Source organism: Haliotis cracherodii, unplaced genomic scaffold (genome assembly GCF_022045235.1).
Source record: "Haliotis cracherodii isolate W230 unplaced genomic scaffold, xgHalCrac1.p SCAF_22, whole genome shotgun sequence".
Classification (NCBI taxonomy): Eukaryota; Metazoa; Mollusca; class Gastropoda; order Lepetellida; family Haliotidae; genus Haliotis; species Haliotis cracherodii.
In genome coordinates this window covers 2577501-2604916 of record NW_027266278.1, presented here as the reverse complement: position 1 = coordinate 2604916, position 27416 = coordinate 2577501, and the positions used below count along the sequence as shown (strand labels likewise).

Genomic DNA, 27416 nt, shown 5'->3' with positions numbered 1-27416 from the left:
CACCCTTGATGAACTAGGCTTGTATTATGGAGTTACATTTTTGCTGGACTAACGAATCTATGCTTAGTCCAATCAAAAGCGCGCAACAAAATCGAAATCTGTTTTGTAAACTGTCATGCAGATTTCGGTCGATTGCAGGATTTGCAAAGCATATGCTCGCCAACTCATTGTCAACAGATATTTTCCAAATCTTTTCATGGTTTTAATCAAGGTACTCACATGATTTGATGTACTTCGCAATGTAAGACCCTTTGTATGATAATATAGATCTTGATTATCGATCAGATCGTCTTGACTGGGCTACGCCATTTTCTTTTATACAAATGCAAGTGATACGAGAGGTGGAATCTGATTGGTCCACAGGAGAGGCTGAGATGGGACATAACTCGTAATAACCATTGGTGGCTGGTGATTTTAAAAGTCAGTTAACCCCCCTTGCCTCAGGAAGATGGTCCTGAACTATCTGGGGAAGTGAGTCCTGAACTATCCTGGGCAGTGGGTCTGGGCATGTTGATAGTCCTGAACTATCCTGGGAAGTGGGTCTGGGCATGTTGATAGTCCTGAACTATCCTGGGAAGTGAGTCTGGGCTGTTGATAGTCCTGAACTATCCTGGGAAGTGAGTCTGGACTGTTGATAGTCCTGAACTATCCTGGGAAGTGAGTCTGGACTGTCGATAGTCCTGAACTATCTGGGGAAGTGAGTCTGGGCTGTTGACAGTCTCATACTGACATTCAACATACGTGAAAATGTGACTGGTGGCAAGTGTGTAGTTCAGTATGTTGCAATACACAAGGATGGGATTGCCACCCAGGGGAAGATAATGCCAAACCAGGGGAGATAATGCCAACTCAGGGGAGATAATGCCAATCCAGGGGGAGATAATGCCAGCCCAGGGGAGATAATGCCAATCCAGGGGGAGATAATGCCAATCCAGGGGGAGATAATGCCAACTCAGGGGAGATAGTGCCAACCCAAGGGGAGATAATACCAGCCGAGGGGATATAATTCCAATCCAGGAGGAGATAATACCTAATCAGAGGAGATAATGCCAACCAAAGGGGAGATAATGCTTGCCCAGGGGGAGATACAAGTTCCTTCCCAGTGTGACACCTTCGTTACACTCTCGGTAACATCGCTACCACCAGTGTGAGCGCAGCCATTACAAGAATCTTGAAATTTGCCCTTTAACCCCAAATGTAGTGATGTTTATACTTTTGTTTTTGTCTTTGGGATTGCCAGCACAGTTAATTTTGAAAAGGTATACAGCTGACAATATTTCCCAGTTGAATTTACCTTTTTGTTTGTTTGATCAGATTGGATCGAGATTGCAGACTAACAGAAAATCAACCAACTTCCCCCTCACATTATTACTATGTTAATAACATGATAGTTGTAATGAAACAGAAATTCAAATTAACACGCAAAGTCATCATTTGTCAGTCAGTCAGCTGTGAGTTCAACTCCAAGGATGGTTGTAGCCACCTATCATGGTTGGGAGTTTTTACTGGTGGCAACGATAGTATAGAGAGCTCCACGAATTTGAGGAGCTTTGGGGAGATAATGCCATGTCAGGGGAGATAATGCCATGTCAAGGGAGATAATGCCAACCTAGGAGGCGATAACGCCAACCCAAAGGGAGATAATGTAAACCCGGGGGGACATAATGCAAGTCCTAAGGGAGATAACCCTCACACAGTGGAGATAATGCCAGTCCAGGGCGAGATAATGCCAACCCAGGGGGACATAATGCCAGTCCTAAGGGAGATAACCCTCACACAGGGGAGATAATGCCAGTCCAGGGGGAGATAATGCCAACCCAGGAGGGGTGGGGTGCGGAGGATGATCCCAGCTAGTGTTTGGGTTATTTACAAATTGTCACTGATTCTTCTGCGAGGTACTTTATTTTGTTGCAGGTAAATACTATTAAGACACATATTTCCACTGTGAATTTGAGAATTCTTGTTTTCGTTTTAGCCCTGTATGTAGGCATACATTTTAGCTTGCCATTCTCTGCAACCTCTTTTTCTTGACAGTGCAAACTATGGCACATTAAAGCAGGCATGTCAAAACAAGGTGCCCATACCTGAATTACAGGATTGATGTATCATAAATGTGGCCATAAACAAATTATAAAAATGTAAATATAATCAAATAGTAAGTATCACAGCCTACAGCGCAGATAATGCAAGGCATTCCTACAAGTATAAATATACATATTAACAAACAAATAAGACACCGATAGCTCGTCAATACATCATACAGGGTTGTGAAAGTCAATCCACTTGATAAACAAGGAATACAGTCTTGATCAAAATTAAGTTTTAGCCATAGAAATTCAAGTAAAGTTTATTCTAATACAGATTCTCCCAAAATTTTTTTGTTAAGGTGGATTAATTGAAAATTGTACTGTCATCAATGTATTTACTGTTATGTTGAGTTTGAGTAATTGAAAAATGCATTTTTTATGTATACCACATATTTTGGTCTTCATGATTAGAAGTCATTAACGTGACAGTAAATAAATCAAATGTTACAAATGTACCTCACAATGATGTCGAGGTCGTGCCATTAGATATGAGGAGAGTAACTACATGCTACATCTGCCATTTGGAATGAAAGGTGAACATTATCAAAATAGGTGTTTAAAAATATTAGATATTTTGGTATATGCCATTTGGGTTCTTGTCTTTGTAAATGTGTTCCCGAGTGCATTGAGAACTAGCATGAGAATCACCACGCTCTTGTCCTAAGACCATACAAGGATGTGTGTCTGGTCGCTGACGTATGAGATGTTGTCGGGAAATCGGCTGAAAACTGATTGAGTATTTCTCTCACACTGACTTTGGTACAAATTGTAGGATGATACAGTAAACTATGGTTATAACGAACACGCTTCTAATGAACTGACATAGTGTTATTTTGGTCCTGGGCATTTGCTGTATATATGCTTATAATGAACTAAGGTTATAACGAACTAAAATCAGTGGTCCCTTTCAGTTCGTTACAACCGTAGTTGACTGTACTTTAAAAAAACAATTGGTATACTGGATCTTCTCAAAAAACTCCATATATCAAATACATATTCTCAGAGTTCAACATCTTGGTCACTAAAACTCATCCCTCGAAACATTGGGACCATTTATGTCAAATGTCTTGTAATTACTCCGTAGCCTCATCCAATAGAGACCTCAGAAGTAGTTTTATTCATGCTGACTGAGATAATCAATACCAAGGTGTCCGGGACAAGCGGAATTGACAACCAAGTCACCAAGTCAGACCTCCCCATCCATTAAGTCACCTCTAAGATACTCAATACCAAGGTGTCCGGGACAAGCGGAATTGACAACCAAGTCACCAAGTCAGACCTCCCCATCCATTAAGTCACCTCTAAGATACTCAATACCAAGGTGTCCGGGACAAGCGGAATTGACAACCAAGTCACCAAGTCAGACCTCCCCATCCATTAAGTCACCTCTAAGATACTCAATACCAAGGTGTCCGGGACAAGCGGAATTGACAACCAAGTCACCAAGTCAGACCTCCCCATCCATTAAGTCACCTCTAAGATACTCAATACCAAGGTGTCCGGGACAAGCGGAATTGACAACCAAGTCACCAAGTCAGACCTCCCCATCCATTAAGTCACCTCTAAGATACTCAATACCAAGGTATCCGGGACAAGCGGAATTGACAACCAAGTCACCAAGTCAGACCTCCCCATCCATTAAGTCACCTCTAAGTTACTCAATACCAAGGTATCCGGGACAAGCGGAATTGACAACCAAGTCAGACCTTCCCATCCATTAAGTCACCTCTACGTTACTCAATACCAAGGTACATGTATCCTGGACAGGCTGAAAGATTTTCCCTTCCACATCATGTACACCTGAATCAGCTACTTTTCAGATAAACATGTGGGTACATTGTAATATCTCTTAATTGTACTTAAACAAACGGGGTTGGAAGTCTTTAAGGTGAGAGAAACACTGAATCAGCTGTTGAGCTTGCCAGGGCACCTGCTGAAGGTGCTTAATTCCCCCTCCGAACCTCACTCTCATCTACCTACTGAATGACAGCACACAAGTATTGGGCAGTAATATGTTGCATAGGAACACCCTGATTGTGAAGAATGGCAGTAATATACAGTATATGTGCGTGTAGCCACGGAGGCGATCGGAACCTACTCGAGGAGTGTGCGCGCAGCCACGGAGGCGATCGTAACCTACTCGAAGAGTGTGCACGCTGCCATGGAGGCGATCGTAACCTACTCGAAGAGTGTGCACGCAGCCACGGAGGCGATCGTAACCTACTCGAGGAGAAACATAAAGGCAAGAACAAGCTTCATCATGGCCGCAGCTAACCAGAGGTCATCTCTGAAATAGTGAATCATAGCTACTGCAGTCGCTGTCTATCTTCAACTTGGATTAAGCCACAACTAGTGTCATCGACTTCAGCGTCCATGTGACATTAAAGTTCTGTGATTCCAAATCGTCTTGTAACAATGTGGGTTAGAAGTGGATTACTTTTCCCAAGGGAAATGTCAATGTGATGGACGCTCTAAAAAACGGATAATGTAGTCCAACAAGTGTCTGGCTATACTCCATGCAGTCAGCCAGGGGCACCTGCAGCCACCAGGGGCGGGGCAGGTGGGCGTGGCAGGTGGGCGTAACAACATGCGGTAGAGAACCAGTGAAAAGTGGTATTGTTCACCTGTATGTTTCTCGCTTGTACACGGGCTTATTCCCAAGCAGCTTATCCATCTCGCTAAGAATAGCCGGTGTCAGCTTGGACACATACTGAAACAAGAAACACAAACAATAAGTACATGTCGGCCATATATCCACAACCGCCGTGATGAAGAGCGAGATGGTAATGTGTCTTGATACAGAGGATGTTACTTTTGTCCTTTCATCTGCAACAACCTAATAAAATGTCCACATAATTTTCTGAATTCTGCGGAAAAGGAGTTCTTAACTTCTATCTAAGCTTTGTAATGTCAGAAACACATGATTTAAAACAAACTAAACTGACAAACTAAGAAACTGAAATTACACATATTGACACATATGATTCAGGACTAAAAAGTAATTTAGTTTGTTTGCAAAAAGACACTGTATTGTCACTTTATTAGTCGCTATATAAGTGCAATAATCTTGGACGCGATGTTAAATCCAATTTCACCTCACTTCACCTATTAACACTACTCTGTACACTGATCTTGTGCAGTGTGTACTTGTTGTTAGATGTGTATTGGATGAAATGCATACACCAACATGAGTTTTTAACAACACAAGGCAAGCATGGACTCAAAGTCTTCAGATGCTGTGCATATATCACACGGCAAAAAAACACATGTCGCAAAACAAACATTCATACGTCAACATGCTTATTAATCGTGCAGAATAAAATCATAAATTTTAACCACATGAAAACCATGACAAAATCTCACAAACTTAAACATCTAAATGTCAGCATACTAAATGTGGGAAGCAGATGTAGGAGCGGTCTTATGAAAAGAAAATGACTTCATTGTGTGCGGAATGGGTCAGCTTAAACAGGTGCCCTTGTCAAAAGGTATCACAGCTGAACTGTCATGAAGCATCATGGCTAGCAATGGGCAAGGAATGACAGTCACAGGACTATGTGGAATGGGTCGGCTTAAACAGGTGCCCTTGTCAAAAGGTATCACAGCTGAACTGTCATGAAGCATCATGGCTAGCAATGGGCAAGGAACGGCAGTCACAGGACTATGTCTTGGTTCATGCTGCTGAGGAAGTTTCAGAGACAGAAATTTAATGTTGTTTTTAGCAATAACCCAGCAATATTATGGCAGGGGACACCATGACATTAGCTACATCCATACCATTTCACAAAAACAACATAAGGCTAACAGTGGACATTTCAAAGGACAATGATTAAGTCCTCAATTATTTTCTTCAAGGAACATGTCTATCATGCTGGTGATGGTTCATTAGCTGCAGCATTGACGCATGTAGCCTTTGGCCAAACTTTTGTATGGGGACAAATGGAACAGGTCCATTGCTTGTTGAAAGAGGCGACTAAATGGGATCGGAAGGTCAGGCTCGGTGAAATCATGTCACCATAGTCTGTGAGCCCAGTAGGAGAAAGAAAGAGAGCTTCAAAACCAAAAGATGTCATTGAGTCAGTGACTCCGAAATGATGAAGATGGGATACAATGAGGAACAGTTGCGGGCATCTTTTAGAAAGATGGCACAAGTCTTTTACACAGGTAGGAATCTACATTCCTCTGCTGTGTGTCTCTCAGGAAGCAGCAGAATCTGGCTGCACACCATTTCCCCATGTGGGAGTCAAACACGGACTTTCACTGTCAGGAGCAAACACTTTAACCACTGGGCCACCTCACAGCTTCCTTCAGCAGCAGGGTAAAGGTACTTAATTTTGTGTAACAGTATTCCGAAAAAGCATCACTGAACTCAGAAGGCTGTCAGAAATATCCCATCAGGGACAGATTTCTTCCAAATGTACTTCAGTGGGATAATGCCTCTTGCTTTCCGTCATGATCATTCTGGTTATTATAAATAATGCCTCTTGCTTTCCGTCATGTCATTCTGGTTATTATAAGTAATGCCTCTTGCTTTCCAGACTCTTTAAACTATGCTCGTTCAGAGGTTATGTGCCACCTGAAAGAATCTACAAGCGCAAAGAGTGCAGGTATTGGCTGATGGAGAAGGGGGAGGGGGCGTGTTATTGATGCAAGTCTAGCCAGCATGGCAAGTAAAGAGTGCCGGTATTGGCTGATGGAGAAGGGGGAGGGGGCGTGTTATTGATACAAGTCTAGCCAGCATGGCAAGTAAAGAGTGCCGGTATTGGCTGATGGAGAAGGGGGAGGGGGCGTGTTATTGATGCAAGTCTAGCCAGCATGGCAAGTAAAGAGTGCCAGTATTGGCTGATGGAGAAGGGGGAGGGGGCGTGTTATTGATGCAAGTCTAGCCAGCATGGCAAGTAAAGAGTGCCGGTATTGGCTGATGGAGAAGGGGGCTGGGGCGTGTTATTGATGCAAGTCTAGCCAGCATGGCAAGTAAAGAGTGCCAGTATTGGCTGATGGAGAAGGGGGAGGGGGCGTGTTATTGATGCAAGTCTAGCCAGCATGGCAAGTAAAGAGTGCAGGTATTGGCTGATGGAGAAGGGGGAGGGGGCGTGTTATTGATGCAAGTCTAGCCAGCATGGCAAGTAAAGTGTGCCGGTATTGGCTGATGGAGAAGGGGGAGGGGGCGTGTTATTGATACAAGTCTAGCCAGCATGGCAAGTAAAGAGTGCCGGTATTGGCTGATGGAGAACGGGGAGGGGGAGAGCAAGGGGGCGTGTTCAAATGCTTTTGTTAAAGTTTTGGTACACTTAGAATAAACGATTGCCTAAAACTTTCCAGTTTGAAATGTATTCGTTTGTCAGTGAGTGAGTTGGGTTTTACACTACTTTTTTCAATATTCCAGCAATATCATCGCAGGGGACAAAGGGGACAAATGAAATAAGTGGGGAATCAAACTGCGCATTTGGCATGAAGAGTGAATGCTGTAACCACTAGGCTACCCTACCGCCCTGAATTTCGTAGTCTGCAGAATGGTGGAGGGGGTGGGACATGCCTCTGACTAGCATAGATTACTGCAACGATACACATAATTCTCTGTGCTTTCATGAGATTAACGTAACTGTTTGTTTGGTAATCGCCACAATCAGAAATATTCCAGCTATATGACATCAACCAAGTCAGCGAGCCCTACCACAAAATCATGTCAGTCGCTTCTTATGACAAGCTGTTGCTAAAGACCAGTTTTAACTTTAGTGAAGTATGATATCTGATAAAGAAGACAGTATTAAAGATAAATGAAAAATGGTCAATTCTTAACTTATATTAGATACTGCTATCCTATCTCCTCCTCCGTACCCTTCTTCTATTCTACACAACCCTATCCTATCCACCTCACCATTGTCTCATTCACTATGAAAATTAAAAAAACAACACCCCCCCCCCCCCCCCAAAGAAACAAAAAACAACCAACAATTCTAACCCAGATCTTGGTCTTGGTTGCTGGAGTTATGAATTCCAGCAATAACCTAGCAGGGGCTTCCAGTCCTCACACATTGTACCCAAGTGTGGAATCAAACCCGGGCTCGCAGCATGACAAGTGAACACTCTACCTACTGGGCTACTCAACCTTCCCTTGGTTACAAGTGCAGTCCAAGTCTGTACAGTTACTTTTGTTTGTTTGTTTGTTGTCTAACGCCACGCTCTGCAATATTCCAGCTATATAATGGAGGAATGTAAATAATCAAGTCTGGACCAGACAATCTAGTGATTGACATCATGAGCATCGATCCACGCAATTTGGATACGATGACATGCATCAACCAAGTCAGCGAGGTTGCGTTAGTTGCCTCTTACGACAAGCATAGTTGGCTTTTACGGCAAGCATGGGTTGCTGAAGACCTATTCTACCCCGAATCTTCACGGGTCCTGTACAGTACTGGACATAAACAGATATGACACTGTTCCAGCATTGGGCCTAAGATGCTGAAGATGGGATAACATGAATTTTGTCAAGAATAGCATCTTTGATAAACAATTGAACAAATCTGTCTCCAGCACTAGCAATACAAGTATGAATCAAAATCAGTCTACACACCTGCTGGTTGTGTCAGCTATATTATATGTTGTATACATCAGTGATATACAGCTATATTACATGTCGTATACATCAGTGATATACAGCTATATTACATGTCATATACTTCAGTGATATACAGCTATATTATATGTCATAAACGTCAGTGATATACAGCTATATTACATGTCGCATACATCAGTGATATACAGCTATATTACATGTTGCATACGTCAGTGATATACAGCTATATTACATGTCATATACGTCAGTGATATACAGCTATATTACATGTTGCATACGTCAGTGATATACAGCTATATTACATGTCGCATACATCAGTGATATACAGCTATATTACATGTCATATACGTCAGTGATATACAGCTTTATTACATGTCGTATACTTCAGTGATATACAGCTATATTACATGTCGTATACATCAGTGATATACAGCTATATTACATGTCATATACGTCAGTGATAAACAGCTATATTACATGTCATATACGTCAGTGATATAGTTATATTACATGTCGTATACGTCAGTGATAAACAGCTATATTACTTGTCATATACTTCAGTGATATACAGCTACATTACATGTCATATATGTCAGTGATATACAGCTGTATTACATGTCGTATACATCAGTTATATACAGCTATATTACATGTCGTATACATCACTGATATACAGCTATGTTACATGTCATATACGTCAGTGATATACAGCTATATTACATGTTGCATACTTCAGTGATATACAGCTATATTACATGTCATATACTTCAGTGATATACAGCTATATTACATGTTGTATACATCACTGATATACAGCTATGTTACATGTCGTATATGTCTGTGATATACAGCTATATTACATGTTGCATACTTCAGTGATATACAGCTATATTACATGTCGTATACGTCAGTGATATACAGCTATATTACATGTCGTATACGTCAGTGATATACAGCTATATTAGATGTCATATATGTCAGTTATATACAGCTATATTATATGTCATATACGTCAACGATATACAGCTATATTACATTTCATATACGTCAGTGATATACAGCTATATTACATGTCATATACGTCAGTGATATACAGCTATATTACATGTCGTATACGTCAGTGATATACAGCTATATTACATGTCGTATACATCAGTGATATACAGCTATATTAGATGTCATATATGTCAGTTATATACAGCTATATTATATGTCATATACGTCAACGATATACAGCTATATTACATTTCATATACGTCAGTGATATACAGCTATATTACATGTCATATACTTCAGTGATATACAGCTTTATTACATGTCGTATACATCGGTGATATACAGCTATATTACATGTCATATACTTCAGTGATATACAGCTATATTACATGTCGTATAAATCAGTGATATACAGCTATATTACATGTCATATATGTCAGTTGTATACAGCTATATTACATGTCGTATACGTCAACGATATACAGCTATATTACATGTTGTATACATCAGTGATATACAGCTATATTACATGTCGTATAGGTCAGTTATATACAGCTATATTACATGTCATATACTTCAGTGATATATAGCTATATTACATGTCATATACGTCAACGATATACAGCTATATTACATTTCATATACGTCAGTGATATACAGCTATATTACATGTCATATACTTCAGTGATATACAGCTATATTACATGTCGTATAAATCAGTGATATACAGCTATATTACATGTCATATATGTCAGTTATATACAGCTATATTACATGTTGTATACATCAGTGATATACAGCTATATTACATGTCGTATAGGTCAGTTGTATACAGCTATATTACATGTCGTATACGTCAGTGATATACAGCTATATTAGATGTCATATATGTTAGTTATATACAGCTATATTATATGTCATATACGTCAACGATATACAGCTATATTACATTTCATATACGTCAACGATATACAGCTATATTACATGTCATATACTTCAGTGATATACAGCTATATTACATGTCGTATACATCAGTGATATACAGCTATATTACATGTCGTATAGGTCAGTTATATACAGCTATATTACATGTCATATACGTCAGTGATATACAGCTATATTACATGTCATATACTTCAGTGATATACAGCTTTATTACATGTCGTATACATCAGTGATATACAGCTATATTAGATGTCGTATAGGTCAGTTATATACAGCTATATTACATGTCGTATATGTCAGTGATATACAGCTATATTACATGTCATATACGTCAGTGATATACAGCTATATTACATGTCATATACTTCAGTGATATACAGCTTTATTACATGTCGTATACATCAGTGATATACAGCTATATTACATGTTGTATAGGTCAGTTATATACAGCTATATTACATGTCGTATACGTCAGTGATATACCTCAGTTGCTACACATGGAGATGGCTGGTTGATACAAACATGTTGCTAAGCAACGGTGCAGGACACTAATAAGTTCTGGGAGGGACAGACGACGCAGGGCAGCATGCTAGTAGCCAGTGCAGCCACAGAGGGGAAAACTGAAGCTGGACTGACGCTGTAGGGGAGGAAGCGAGCCACGCTAGCAACAACACACACGCAGGGGCTAGAATGGCGGCCGGCACGTTACCGCTTATGTCAGACGATACTGTCCACTACAACACAGAAAGGTCACACTGGTCGGCAACTCCTTGTGCATGCATGGTTTACACTGAAGACGTGTATAAACCACCTTACCTCTAGACCAGGGACCGACCATTTGACATTTTGGGGGCCTGAGACTTTATCGAAAAAAATAACTTGTAGCAGAAAATGCTTGTAAAAATTAATTGTGTTGAATGAAATTGTCTGCTACAAAAAACACATTTCATTTTTTTTATATTTAGGCTTGTAGTTTCAATTAATTTTTTTTCTGTCTCCTTTTGCAGCTGTACCTGAAAAAATATTTGTCTCCGAACGGAATCCCAGGCCCCCGACAAGAATATAAAATGGTCGGTCCCTTAGGCATTGTCAGATTTGTTGCTCTGAATAATAGAGCTTGTGTTTGAGACAATAGTCCACAATAACTTTCCATCAGGCATTACCTTGTTGTTCAGTCGAAACTGAAAGTGTGTACATTAAAAAAGATCGGATTACTTCAGTGGGTATTTTTTCACCTTTTGGAATATTTCAAATGCTTGTGTGACATGTTGTGTATGTTAAATGTTGTGTCCTTTATACCAACTCAGGAAATCCTTGCACACAGGTGTTCGTGTGTTATTTGACGCCTAAATATGCAGTATGCTGATAAACTACCAGTACCACTTTTCATTTTCAAGGTATAGTTTGGTAATGCATATTAATTATGACTATGAAAATTGATGTAAATAAGTCTGTTTTGTACCACTTAATGTGAGGTGTCTGTATAATCTGTGCATGCTTCAATGAAAGTTTTGTTTGTTTGTTTACTGTTTAAAGCCGTACTCAGCAATATTCCAGCTATATGACATCGGACTGCAAATAATCCAGGCTGGGTCAGACAATCCAGTGATTGACATCATGAGCATTGATCCGTGTAATTAGGGTACAATGACATGCATCAACCAAATCAGCGAGCCTGACCACCCGATCCTGTTAGTCGCCTCTTACGATAAGCAGTCGCCTTCAGTGAGTGAGTGAGTGAGTGAGTGAGTGAGTGAGTATGGTTTTACAAACCCTTTCACATTCTAGCTCAAACCTCGGATGTCCCTTATTCATCTGATCATGTCTCACGATGATAGACAACTGACGTCTCTTATTCATCTGATCATGTCTCAGGATAATAGACAACTGACGTCTCTTATTCATCTGATCATGTCTCACGATAATAGACAACTGACGTCTCTTATTCATCTGATCATGTCTCAGGATAATAGACAACTGACGTCTCTTATTCATCTGATCATGTCTCAAGATGATAGACAACTGACATCTCTTATTCATCTGATCATGTCTCAGGATAATAGACAACTGACGTCTCTTATTCATCTGATCATGTCTCAGGATAATAGACAACTGACGTCTCTTATTCATCTGATCATGTCTCACGATGATAGACAACTGACGTCTCTTATTCATCTGATCATGTCTCAGGATAATAGACAACTGACGTCTCTTATTTCTCTGATCATGTCTCACGATGATAGACAACTGATGTCTCTTATTCATCTGATCATGTCTCAGGATAATAGACAACTGACATAACTGGAATATATTTGCTATGTCAACATAAAACAGTTTGAGTATCAATACGGTACTGTGATGTGTATTAAAACAATCCTAACAAACATTGACCACTTAGAATCCATTGTGCTTAAATCTACTCCCTCTATACTATGGGGGGCGGTTTCCTGACGTGCCCCGCTGTGATATTTCTGGAATATTGCTAAAAGCGGCATAAAACCATACTCGCTCACTTTATACTATGGACTTGATCGGTGTGCAAGGCTTGAAGTGAAACCTTGAATCTCTAACCTCATGAGCTTGCTATATTGTACAGCAGGGGAAAAAAATAGAACTAGCCAGCTAGTCCAGACTAGCTCTGTAATGTTAAAGGTATTATAAGGGTTTGTAGAATTTCAAACGTTTCAGGGGGTATTGCTACATGTTGACTTTCTTGGTTAATTTTTATCCCCAGTATAAGGTGGGATATACTTATAACATCCCTACCAACCCCACTCCAAACCCCAAATGACATGAACATACAGGCGTTAACAACAAAACCGTCCCTTTTTGTTATTGAAACAGTTGTGTATTTGTCATTTGGGCCAAAACCAACCCATAGGGTCAAAATCAAAATGTGCACCACCAACCCACAGATTCTTGATCCATCTCTGCTCACGGTGCTCTGATATTGGAACTTGAGTTGCCATGACTACAAATACCTCTGGACAGTGTGATGGTAGACAGGACTTGAGTTGACAAGGCTTCACTGTAGCAGAATATTGCTGACAGGGACTCAAGCCGCTGATATTCACATGTGTGTTGTTTGTTTATTGTGGAATCAAGGCATCACTATTCACATGTGTGTTTGTTTATTATAGAATAAAGGAGTAGAAATTCAGATGTGTGTTGTTTGTTTATTGTGGAATCAAGGCATCACTATTCACATGTGTGTTTGTTTATTATAGAATAAAGGAGTAGAAATTCAGATGTGTGTTGTTTGTTTATTGTGGAATCAAGTCGTTCATATTCATGTGTGTTGTTTGTTTATTGTGGAATCAAGATGCTGATATTCACGTGTGTTGTTTGTTTATTGTGGAATCAAGTCGTTCATATTCAAGTGTGTTGTTTGTTTATTGTGGAATCAAGATGCTGATATTCACGTGTGTGTTGTTTGTTTATTGTGGAATCAAGATGCTGATATTCACGTGTGTGTTGTTTGTTTATTGTGGAATCAAGTTGCTGATATTCACGTGTGTGTTGTTTGTTTATTGTGGAATCAAGATGCTGATATTCACGTGTGTTGTTTGTTTATTGTGGAATCAAGATGCTGATATTCATGTGTGTGTTGTTTGTTTATTGTGGAATCAAGATGCTGATATTCACGTGTGTGTTGTTTGTTTATTGTGGAATCAAGATGCTGATATTCACGTGTGTTGTTTGTTTATTGTGGAATCAAGATGCTGATATTCATGTGTGTGTTGTTTGTTTATTGTGGAATCAAGATGCTGATATTCACGTGTGTGTTGTTTGTTTATTGTGGAATCAAGATGCTGATATTCACGTGTGTGTTGTTTGTTTATTGTGGAATCAAGATGCTGATATTCATGTGTGTGTTGTTTGTTTATTGTGGAATCAAGATGCTGATATTCACGTGTGTGTTGTTTGTTTATTGTGGAATCAAGATGCTGATATTCACGTGTGTTGTTTGTTTATTGTGGAATCAAGATGCTGATATTCACGTGTGTGTTGTTTGTTTATTGTGGAATCAAGATGCTGATATTCACGTGTGTTGTTTGTTTATTGTGGAATCAAGATGCTGATATTCACGTGTGTGTTGTTTGTTTATTGTGGAATCAAGATGCTGATATTCATGTGTGTGTTGTTTGTTTATTGTGGAATCAAGATGCTGATATTCATGTGTGTTGTTTGTTTATTGTGGAATCAAGATGCTGATATTCACGTGTGTTGTTTGTTTATTGTGGAATCAAGATGCTGATATTTACGTGTGTGTTGTTTGTTTATTGTGGAATCAAGATGCTGATATTCACGTGTGTGTTGTTTGTTTATTGTGGAATCAAGATGCTGATATTTACGTGTGTGTTGTTTGTTTATTGTGGAATCAAGATGCTGATATTTACGTGTGTGTTGTTTGTTTATTGTGGAATCAAGATGCTGATATTCACGTGTGTTGTTTGTTTATTGTGGAATCAAGATGCTGATATTCACGTGTGTGTTGTTTGTTTATTGTGGAATCAAGATGCTGATATTTACGTGTGTGTTGTTTGTTTATTGTGGAATCAAGATGCTGATATTCATGTGTGTTGTTTGTTTATTGTGGAATCAAGATGCTGATATTCACGTGTGTTGTTTGTTTATTGTGGAATCAAGATGCTGATATTCATGTGTGTTGTTTGTTTATTGTGGAATCAAGATGCTGATATTCATGTGTGTGTTGTTTGTTTATTGTGGAATCAAGATGCTGATATTCACATGTGTTGTTTGTTTATTGTGGAATCAAGATGCTGATATTCACGTGTGTGTTGTTTGTTTATTGTGGAATCAAGATGCTGATATTCATGTGTGTGTTGTTTGTTTATTGTGGAATCAAGATGCTGATATTCATGTGTGTTGTTTGTTTATTGTGGAATCAAGATGCTGATATTCACGTGTGTTGTTTGTTTATTGTGGAATCAAGATGCTGATATTTACGTGTGTGTTGTTTGTTTATTGTGGAATCAAGATGCTGATATTTACGTGTGTGTTGTTTGTTTATTGTGGAATCAAGATGCTGATATTCACGTGTGTGTTGTTTGTTTATTGTGGAATCAAGATGCTGATATTTACGTGTGTGTTGTTTGTTTATTGTGGAATCAAGATGCTGATATTTACGTGTGTGTTGTTTGTTTATTGTGGAATCAAGATGCTGATATTCACGTGTGTTGTTTGTTTATTGTGGAATCAAGATGCTGATATTCACGTGTGTGTTGTTTGTTTATTGTGGAATCAAGATGCTGATATTTACGTGTGTGTTGTTTGTTTATTGTGGAATCAAGATGCTGATATTCACGTGTGTGTTGTTTGTTTATTGTGGAATCAAGATGCTGATATTCACATGTGTTGTTTGTTTATTGTGGAATCAAGATGCTGATATTCATGTGTGTGTTGTTTGTTTATTGTGGAATCAAGATGCTGATATTCATGTGTGTTGTTTGTTTATTGTGGAATCAAGATGCTGATATTCATGTGTGTTGTTTGTTTATTGTGGAATCAAGATGCTGATATTCATGTGTGTGTTGTTTGTTTATTGTGGAATCAAGATGCTGATATTCACGTGTGTGTTGTTTGTTTATTGTGGAATCAAGATGCTGATATTCACGTGTGTTGTTTGTTTATTGTGGAATCAAGATGCTGATATTTACGTGTGTGTTGTTTGTTTATTGTGGAATCAAGATGCTGATATTCACATGTGTTGTTTGTTTATTGTGGAATCAAGATGCTGATATTCATGTGTGTTGTTTGTTTATTGTGGAATCAAGTCGCTGATATTCACGTGTGTGTTGTTTGTTTATTGTGGAATCAAGTTGTTCATATTCAGATGTGTTTTTGTTTGTTTTTGTGAAATGAAGCCGTCAATATTCACATGTGTTTTTTGTTTATCATAAAATCAAGGAGTCGATATTCACATGTGTGTTGTTTGTTTATTTATAGAATCAAGGAGTTGATATACATATGTGAGTTTGTTTGTTTATCATAGAATCAAGCAGTAGAAATTCAGATGTTTGTTGTTTGTTTATTTATAGAATCAAGCAGTCGATATTCACATGTGTGTTTGTTTGTTTATCATAGAAACAAGCAGTCGATATTCACATGTGTGTTTGTTTGTTTATCATAGAAACAAGCAGTCGATATTCACATGTGTGTTGTTTGTTTTTTGTGAAATCAGGCAGTAGAAATTCAGATATGTCTTGTTTGTTTATTATAGAATGAAGGAGTTGATAATCACATGTGTGTTGTTTGTTTATAAAAGAATCAAGCAGTAGAAATTCAGATATGTCTTGTTTGTTTTTTATAGAATCAAGGAGTTGATAATCACATGTGTGTTGTTTGTTTATAAAAGAATCAAGCTGTAGAAATTCAGATGTGTGTTTGTTTTTTATAGAATCAAGGAGTTGATAATCACATGTGTGTTTGTTTGTTTATCATAGAAACAAGCAGTCGATATTCACATGTGTGTTTGTTTGTTTATCATAGAAACAAGCAGTCGATATTCACATGTGTGTTTGTTTGTTTATCATAGAAACAAGCCGTCAATAATCACATGTGTGTTTGTTTGTTTATCATAGAAACAAGCAGTCGATATTCACATGTGTGTTTGTTTGTTTATCATAGAAACAAGCAGTCGATATTCACATGTGTGTTTGTTTGTTTATCATAGAAACAAGCAGTCGATATTCACATGTGTGTTTGTTTGTTTATCATAGAAACAAGCAGTCGATATTCACATGTGTGTTTGTTTGTTTATCATAGAAACAAGCAGTCGATATTCACATGTGTGTTTGTTTGTTTGTTTATCATAGAAACAAGCAGTAGAAATTCAGGTGTGTTGTATATTTAACTTTTGAAATGCCACAGAAAGAAGCTCGGAGAGTAACGGAGTCACACAACCAGCACATGGGACGCCACAGACTTGCAGCAGACGTACAAACACAGTGACACTCCCAGAGGCAGATGTGCACTACACCAAGATGGGATCGACCATATTTACAAGAGAAAAAAGCAACAGGTACCCTGTACATTTCATACAACTGTCTCTTGTATGTCATGTTCGCACTCCAGGCTGAAACATGAGACAATACGAGAAGGAAGTCATTAAGGCACTGGAGGACAGAGACAGAACTCACGAAGCTGTAGGACGTAAAGAGAGAGAACTCATGCTCTTAAAAGAATTTCTTCATTAAAAGTATCTAAGGCATGAATACACTTAAAGTATACTTGGCAAAAATGTTTTTTTTATAAATAGAACTGGTATTGAATAAGCATGCCTGTCCTTAAGATAACAATGAAGGATCTTGAAGCCTGATTGATCCATTATTGACTTGTGCTGAAGCTTTAGTATTCAGGCCTTGTACAACTTGATGAGCACACATGCCTCTGTGCATAAAGCACATTAATATGACCGCTTATGTTGCCTGAATGATGATCGTATTGCAGAGGCGCTCAGAGCTGTTACACTTGAGTCTTGTCGTGTCACAGATTGCCTGGTTTGATCTACAGGGGACCTTTGTTTATACATTACAAATACACGTTCTTCTGTGTTATATATCTCCTGTAAAGCGGCAGGCTATTTGTGTTCATGTGGGGCTTGGTTTGTAAATTGGCAGTCCTAGGAAAGTTTTTTTCAATTTGACAAATTCCTTTTGTCTGTCAATTCAAATTTTGTTATGAATATAAATTAATAGCAGTTAAAGTAAATGATAACTCGTATTACAATGACTCAGTTTCACACAGATATAACGTATATCGCTGTCTATAAAGCAATCCCACCTAAAAGGTGACCCCCCTGTCAAAGCCTTCAAAATCGATGCTAATTAATACACCCCGATTTGATTACAATGACTCCGCCCTTAAACCAGAAATGGGTATTTGATCAATGAACAGGGACCTCCTTTCAATTAATCACCTATTACACAGCTATTTCAATTAATCACCTATTACACAGCTATTTCAATTAATCACCTATTACACAGCTATTTCAATTTATCACCTATTACACAGCTATTTCAAGTAATTTCCTATTACACAGCTATTTTAACATTTTATGTATTATCAAGTTGACAAACTAACATCTCAATTGCTTTTTTCAAGATTAGCATATTTGCTTTTATCCTAAAAACTGCCTTGTTTTGGTTGTTGACTTTTTCAGTACTAAATACATTTGATTATGCTAATCATACTTCAAGACAGGTGTTAATTGCACTGCTTAATTCAGTATCACTGGAACTGTAAAATGGGTACTTCTGAATGGTGAAATAGCTTTTACTAAAGAATCTACACGCTACATATGTTAATGTCTCACTGGTCCTCGGAACACAAGGCTACCAGAGTTCGCAAGTCTCAAGGGAAGTTTGACCCTCAGCAGTATTCCAGCTATAGCAGCCTTTAAATAATCAGTTTTGGATCAGACAATCCAGTGTTTGAAATCATGAGCAGCGCCCAATGCCATCGGTGTACAGTGACATGCAACCAACCAAGTCACATAGCCTCGTCCGTTTAGTCACCTCTTACAACAAGCATAAGTTGCTTGGGACCTATTCTAACTCGGCATCCCTACATGGGCAGGGTGGTGAGGTGAGGTGAAGTGAGGTGAAATGGGGTTCAACGTCACGTCCAAGATTATTGCACTTATATAGCGACGTGCATGCACATGTGTGTGGCTGCTTGTACTGGTCCGGACTGATGCTGATTTATAGTGCTAGCTCGCTGAGATACCATGCCACAGTTTAACATGTATACCCCACTCAGACACAGTATACTGACTCCAAGCCAACCAGTCCTTGTTTTCGCCCCTTAATGTCAAGCACCAGACAGGGTAACAACAAGTATCATCTTTAAGCGTCTTATGGTTTGACGCGGCCAGGGATCAAACCCCGGACCTTGGGCTCTCCGGGCGGGCACTCTACCACTAGACCATGGAGGCGGTCTCCATGAGGGGGAAGCATCTTTGATCCTGGTCAAACAAAGCATGGCTTCAGAAGTGCATCGACTACATGTATCGCCTTTGTGACATAATATTGGGGACTTATCTCCCTTGTGACGTAATATTGGGGACTTATCTCCCTTGTGACGTAATGTTGGGGACTTATCTCCCTTTTAAAGTAATGTTGGGGACTTATCTCCCTTGTGAGGTAATGTTGAGGACTTATCTCCCTTGTGAGGTAATGTTGGGGACTTATCTCCCTTGTGACGTAATATTGGGGACTTATCTCCCTTGTGACGTAATGTTGGGGACTTATCTCCCTTGTGAAGTAATGGTGGGGACTTATCTCCCTTGTGACGTAATGTTGGGGACTTATCTCCCTTTTGAAGTAATGTTGGGGACTTATCTCCCTTGTGACGTAATGTTGGGGACTTATCTCCCTTGTGTAGTAATGGTGGGGACGTATCTCCCTTGTGACGTAATATTGGGGACGTATCTCCCTTGTGACATAATGTTCGGGACTTATCTCCCTTTTGAAGTAATGTTGGGACTTATCTCCCTTGTGACGTAATGTTGGGGACTTATCTCCCTTGTGTAGTAATGGTGGGGACGTATCTCCCTTGTGACGTAATATTGGGGACGTATCTCCCTTGTGACGTAATGTTCGGGACTTATCTCCCTTTTGAAGTAATGTTGGGGACTTATCTCCCTTGTGACGTAATATTGGGGACGTATCTCCCTTGTGAAGTAATGTTGGGGACTTATCTCCCTTGTGACGTAATGTTGGGGACTTAACTCCCTTTTGAAGTAATGTTGGGGACTTATCTCCCTTGTGACGTAATGTTGGGGACTTATCTCCCTTTTGAAGTAATGTTGGGGACTTATCTCCCTTGTGACGTAATATTGGGGACTTATCTCCCTTGTGACGTAATGTTGGGGACTTATCTCCCTTGTGATGTAATGTTGGGGACTTATCTCCCTTGTGACGTAATGCTAGGGACTTATCTCCCTTGTGAAGTAATGTCGCAAGCTCCTTCCCAGCGTGTGACACCTTCGTTACACTCTGGGTAACACCAGTGCGGGCCTGGCCATTACAAGAATCTTGAAATTTACCCTCTAACCCCTAATGTAGTCACTTCATACTTTTGTTTATGTGTTTGGGAATGCCATCATACTTCGTTTTGAAAAGGTTTACGACTGACCATGTTTTCCAAATGAATTTACTTTGTTGTTTGTATAATCAAATTGGTTCAAGATTGCAGACTAACGGAAAATCAACCAACTTCTCCCTTACATTCTTACTTTATCAATTACATGATAGTTTTAATGAAATAGAAATTCAAATTGATAAACAAAAACAGTAATTCAGCAGGGATAAGTGTATTCAGCGTCAGGACAGTCGTCACTTGTTTGTAAACATAACGGTCAATCGGCTGCAAGTTCAACTCCAAGCATGGTTGTGGGGAGTTTTGACTGGTGGCACGATAGTATAGAGAGCTCCGCGAACAGGATATCGCTGTGAGGAGCTTGGTAATGTTCGGGACTTATCTCCCTTATGACATAATGTTGGGTAATTGTCTCCCTTGTTAAGTAATGTTGGGTGATTATCTCCCTTGTTAAGTAATGTTAGAAAATTATATTCCTTGTGAAGTAATGTTCGGGACTTACCTCCCTTGTGAAGTAATGTTGGGTAATTGTCTCCCTTGTGATGTAATGTTGGGTAATTGTCTCCCTTGTTAAGTAATGTTGGGTTATTATCTCCCTTGAGAAGTAAAGTTGCAAGTTCCTCGTAGCGATGTCTCGTTTGCAAAGCTCTATATACTATCGCAGACACCAGTCACAGCACCCAACTGTGATAGGTGGCTACAACCATGCTTGGAGATCAACTCGCAGCCGACCATAATCAATTGTAGTGGGCATAATATGGCTTCGAATATGGCTATGGCTATTTGCCCTGAGTAAGCTCCAAGATGAATTGACTAAATCTAAAGATCTAGAATTAGCATGGATAATATACAATCTGGATTAGATGGATATCCTTGCATTTCAAACCAAGGAGCCTGTTCCACGGACAAGCTTGTTTCTCATGCAACAACACTTGTGCTTCCTGCCTTAAACCAGCCACAAGGGCCTGTTACAAGGGTAATGTAAATGCTCTGTTACCACGACAACGTACACCGCTGCGACCCTGGAGGTGACCTTGGAAGGGGTTTGTTATTTAGTACAGTGTCCAAACGCTCTTGAATTTCCAACGTGATTTTAGGAACAAACTGGCAAGGGTAAAAAATGGAAAAGTGATTAAACAAACCTGATGTTGAGTAGTAAGCCAAATAATGACTTGCCTGTTGGCAGTGTTAATGTGTAGGAGTGACGGCTATGTTTGGGAGACAGAGGGAATGTTATTAATTCGATTCCTACATACCAATATCTTGAAACCTGGTGACTTTTTCAGCATGATGAAAAAAATATTTTTCACCATAGAAGTAAACAGAAATATAGCATATGTTAAATCAGAAATTTTTGATAACAGAGATTTTGGACAGGGTAGTGGTAGGGGGCATTAATAATACTGTGAAGATTTTTCCTTCATTGAAAGACTCAATAATAATAATAATAATAATAATAATAATAATAATAATAATAGCCTAACCAGCCTGACTGTGCCAGGATCACCCAAGCCCTCTTTGACGCATTTTTTATTTTAATCTGTACATGATAATAATAATAGGCTATTAATATTGCGCATGTTAGAAGGTTAACAGCCACTTTGCCATCTCATCCTACCGGGTACCCATTCACTGCTGGGTGAACAGAGGCACATTTCGAACAAAGTCGCTTGCCCAAGGTGATGCCACATGTGTCACATATGCTTCAGTGTGGGGCAAGGATTTCAGGCGATAGCTCACCAATTCCATTTTCAAAATTGAATAGGATAGGCCCATGGACTGACAACAGTGCAGTACCAGAAAGACATAGTCAGATACAAATTTACAGTAAATGAAAATGGCTATTTGTAAATACCGGAACATGGGACGAGACAAACAATGCTTTCTGCAAAGGAAGTCACAAGGTTTCAAACTATTTCAGTCCATGAAACTTAAATGTTACTAAACTCCTCACTTGTTAACAGTAAGCTTGAAGTTATGCCATTATTTAGATGAACTACGGTAACAGGTGTGAGGAACAGCACATGAGAAATAACTTCATGAGGACATGAATCACAGCAACCACACTTCAAACAAATGCAAAATACACTTGAAATGCCAGAACCAGGGAACAGTCCATCACGGGGAGTCTAGATACCGAAACGGTTGGGAATCCAGAAATCCCAATTCCAAAGCTTGTAGTTTGTGTTGTTTCAAAAAAGAAAGAAGTCACGCCCAATTTCTATAGAAACCAATACCCAAATTAAGTTTAACTACAAAAAGGTGAAAAGAAATATGTAAAAGGATTTCTGGAAAAAATTGCGATTTTTTTCATTCTTACCCTAAATGCCATAAAAAATGTGCAAAATAGCCTGCACACTTTCTTCACAAATTGTCGATTAACTGTCAATGAATTATTTCCCTGGTTCTATAAAATTCAACTAGTAAAACTCTACATGTCATTAACAGTGACTGACAGGCTGGCAATTTGTGCAGTATCAAATAAGCAAGAACTCATGTAGTCCACGTGATCAGCTTAGCAGTGTCATCAGCTTGTGAACAGCAAAGAAAGTACATGCAGTGAATCACACACAGCGAGAGTGGGCACCCCACCAGGCAAAGGGAGGTAACTCTTACCTGCAGGGCCTGGATGTCCTCGTACAGCTGATCAACATTGGAAGCTCCAAGGAGGACACAGTGAACATTCTCACTCTTAACACACCACGCTGGAGACGAGAAAACAGGCATTGGGTTGGATCAGCGGACAGGTCAAATAGCAAAACAGATTACGTAATTTGAAATAATTTTCTGCTCCCAAACAGGTCAATGTGGAGGTCAATGTGGAGGTCAAAGTTGAGGTAAAAGTTGAGTCTAAAGTTGAGGTCAATGTGGAGGTCAATGTGGAGGTCAAAGTTGAGGTCAAAGTTGAGGTCAATGTGGAGGTCAAAGTTGAGGTCAATTTTGAGGTTAGAGTAATCATGGTTGAAGTGAATTGAGGACATAACTAAGGGATCTGATCATAAGATGAAAGATTGTGATATTGCCGGAATATTGCTAAAAGCGGCGTAAAATAATACTCACTCACTCACTCACTCATAATCCCATTTATTCTCTGTTTACATTGTTTATTTGTTTCATGCAGAAGTCAGCAAATTTCCAAAGATATCAGGGCGGCCTGTAAATATTCAAACCATATCAGAAACCCATGTTTGTCGTAAGAGGCGATGAACAGGATCGGGTGGTCAGGCTTGCTGACTTGGTTGATGCATGTCATCATATCCAAATTGTGTGGATCGATGCTTATGATATCAATCACTTAATTGTCTGGTCCAGACTCTATTATTTACAGACCACCATCAAATAGCTGGCTTATTGCTAAGTGTGGCTTGACCCAACCAACAAGACAAACCATGATCTACAGCCCAGTCTAGATGTTGTAATGAACGTCCTAGGTGACTTGGAACATAATCGTGTGAATTTACAAACTTTACAAGTTTTGAAATACTTAAATCCAACTTGCTGGGACTGCAGATTGAAGTGCTTCAAGCCCCCCTTTAAGATTAGGTCTAGGACTGCAAGTTGAAGTGCTCCAAGTCCCCCTTTAAGACTAGGTCCAGGACTGCTCCAAGCCCCACTTTAAGACTAGGTCCAGGACTACAAGTTGAAGTGCTCCAAGCCCCCCTTTAAACCTATTTCTATTCCCACCTATAGAATGTGCTATAGAATAGCCTAGTCTAGACTTGCTGGGACTGCAAGTCGAAGTGCACCAAGCCCCCCCCCCCCCCCCCATTAAGCTTGTCTAGGACTGCTGGTATTCCCACCTATGGCGAGCTGTGCTATAGAACAGCCTAGTCTGTCAGCAATCACTGCCACCTCTCTCAATTTGGCCTGCTGTCGTCGTCCATCTTCGCTTAGCACTTTATCCTTCAACCAGCTGTAGCCCTGAAAGCATCAGTAATTCACAGAATAAGATGCATTGTTCAAAGATGAAGATGTAAATAATGAAAACTCAGACGTGAAGTGAAGGTTCTCCTCAAATCTCATTACAATGAACCTTTTATATCTTTGCAATTTTTGTTAGGTTTTGCAGTTATTGCTTCAGGACATGAAAGTACTTTCTCTGAAAGAAGGAACTGATTATTTTTTATTCAATACTCATTTCATTCAGGACAGCATATTGGAGGAAACATATTTTGTTCAGTATTTTCTATAACAAATTATTTTTTCAAAAACCAATATTTGAAGCCTTCAAGATAGTAGATGGTTGTTACCTTGAGGGCAGCCCTGGAGTAGATGGGAACACCGTCATCGTACTTCCCCGTGAGGATCCCACTGGCAAGAGGGGACCACGTGACTGTCCCGATACCTGGAACAAGCAGTGAGTCACTATTGTAGTATCAACAGTGTCATAGTATCAACAGTGTCACAGTATCAACAGTGTCATAGTATCAACAGCGTCACAGTATCAAAAGTGTCATGGTATTAACAGTGTCGTAGTATCAACAGTGTCGTAGTATCAACAGTGTCATGGTATCAACAGTGTCAGAGTATCAACAGTGTCACAGTATCAACAGTGTCACAGTATCAACAGTGCCATGGTATTAACAGTGTCACAGTATCAACAGTGTCATAGTATCAACAGTGTCACAGTATCAACAGTTTCATGGTATCAACAGTGTCACGGTATCAACAGTGTTATGGTATTAACAGTGTCACAGTATCAACAGTGTCACAGTATCAACAGTGTCATGGTATCAACAGTGTCATAGCATCAACAGTGTCACAGTATCAACAGTGTCATAGTATCAACAGTGTTATGGTATCAACAGTGTCACAGTATCAACAGTGTCATAGTATCAACAGTGTCACAGTATCAACAGTGTCACAGTATCAACAGTGTAACAGTATCAACAGTGTCATGGTATCAACTGTGTCACGGTATCAACAGTGTCACGGTATCAACAGTGTCATAGTATCAACAGTGTCACAGTATCAACAGTGTCATGGTATTAACAGTGTCATGGTATCAACAGTGTCATGGTATCAACAGTGTCACAGTATCAACAGTGTCACGGTATCAACAGTGTCATAGTATCAACGGTGTCATAGTATCAACAGTGTCATAGTATCAACAGTGTCATGGTATTAACAGTATCACAGTATCAACAGTGTCATGGTATCAACAGTGTCATAGTATTAACAGTGTCATGGTATCAACAGTGTCATGGTATCAACAGTGTCATAGTATCAACAGTGTCACAGTATCAACAGTGTCTTAGTATCAACAGTGTCATAGTATCAACAGTGTCACAGTATCAACAGTGTCACAGTATCAACAGTGTAACAGTATCAACAGTGTCACAGTGTCAACAGTGTCATAGTATCAACAGTGTCACGGTATCAACAGTGTCACAGTATCAACAGTGTCATAGTATCAACAATCCCATAGTATCAACAGTGTAATAGTATCAACAGTGTCACAGTATCAACATTGTCACAGTATCAACAGTGTCATAGTATCAACAGTGTTAAGGTATCAACAGTGTCACAGTATCAACAGTGTCATAGTATCAACAGTGTCACGGTATCAACAGTGTCATGGTATCAACAGTGTCACAGTATCAACAGTGTCACGGTATCAACAGTGTCACAGTATCAACAGTGTCATAGTACCAACAGTTTCATAGTATCAACAGTGTCACAGTATCAACAGTGTAACAGTATCAACAGTGTCAACGTATCAACAGTGTCATAGTATCAACAGTGTCATAGTATCAACAGTGTCACAGTATCCACAGTATCATAGTATCAACATTGTCACAGTGTCACAGTATCAACAGTGTCACAGTATCAACAGTGTAACAGTATCAACAGTGTCATAGTATCAACAGTGTTACAGTCTCAACAGTGTCATAGTATCAACAGTGTCATAGTATCAACAGTGTAACAGTATCAACAGTGTCATAGTATCAACAGTGTTACAGTCTCAACAGTGTCATAGTATCAACAGTGTCACAGTCTCAACAGTGTCATAGTATCAACAGTGTCAGACTATCAACAGTGTCATAGTATCAACAGTGTCACAGTCTCAACAGTGTCATAGTATCAACAGTGTCATAGTATCAACAGTGTCATCATCATGGGTATTAACAGTATCAGTCATGTTCATGCTACAGCCAGCAATAAAACACCAACAAAATATATGTTCATCACAATATCATAGTGAGTCAGTGCGTTGGGGTTATTGCCGCTTCAGACAGTATTCTAGTTATATCACAGCGTGTCAGCTTAATGTGTGAGGAAAGCCCGAAGTGATGCAGGACTCAGATGTTCACCACTTCTGTGACATCCAAGAGCACGGTATGGTGCTGACAAACCTAGAAACATAATCGGTATGAACTGGGATTTGAACCCAGAACAAAGGTTTCTGGTGTGTCCAAGTGATGCAATACCTAGGTGACAGTAGACCCTTCCAATTAACATTAGATCCAACCAATTAACATTAGATCCTCCTAGTTAACATTAGATCCTCCCAGTTAACATAAGACCCTTCCAATTAACAGTAGACCCTTCCAATTAACAGTAGACCCAACCAGTTAACATTAGTCCCTCCCAATTAACAGTAGACCCAACCAGTTAACAATAGACCCTTCCAATTAACAGTAGACTCAACCAGTTAACATTAGATCCTCCCAGTTAACATT

The 27416-nt window shown here is 39.5% G+C and overlaps 1 protein-coding gene across 2 annotated transcripts in view; it reads right to left on the bottom strand.

Annotated features, from left to right (window-relative positions):
- The window catches only part of LOC139471174 (voltage-gated potassium channel subunit beta-2-like), a 186070-nt gene that overhangs the window by 17014 nt on the left and 141640 nt on the right, over positions 1 to 27416 (bottom strand). For both annotated transcript variants that reach the window (XM_071253449.1, XM_071253450.1), the window contains 4 exons: positions 24984 to 25078; positions 24534 to 24654; positions 23350 to 23438; positions 4712 to 4797 (listed from right to left, as the gene is read on the bottom strand). In XM_071253449.1, coding sequence (XP_071109550.1) covers positions 4712 to 4797; positions 23350 to 23438; positions 24534 to 24654; positions 24984 to 25078 — 391 coding nt within the window. The remainder of the gene's footprint in view (positions 1 to 4711; positions 4798 to 23349; positions 23439 to 24533; positions 24655 to 24983; positions 25079 to 27416) is intronic.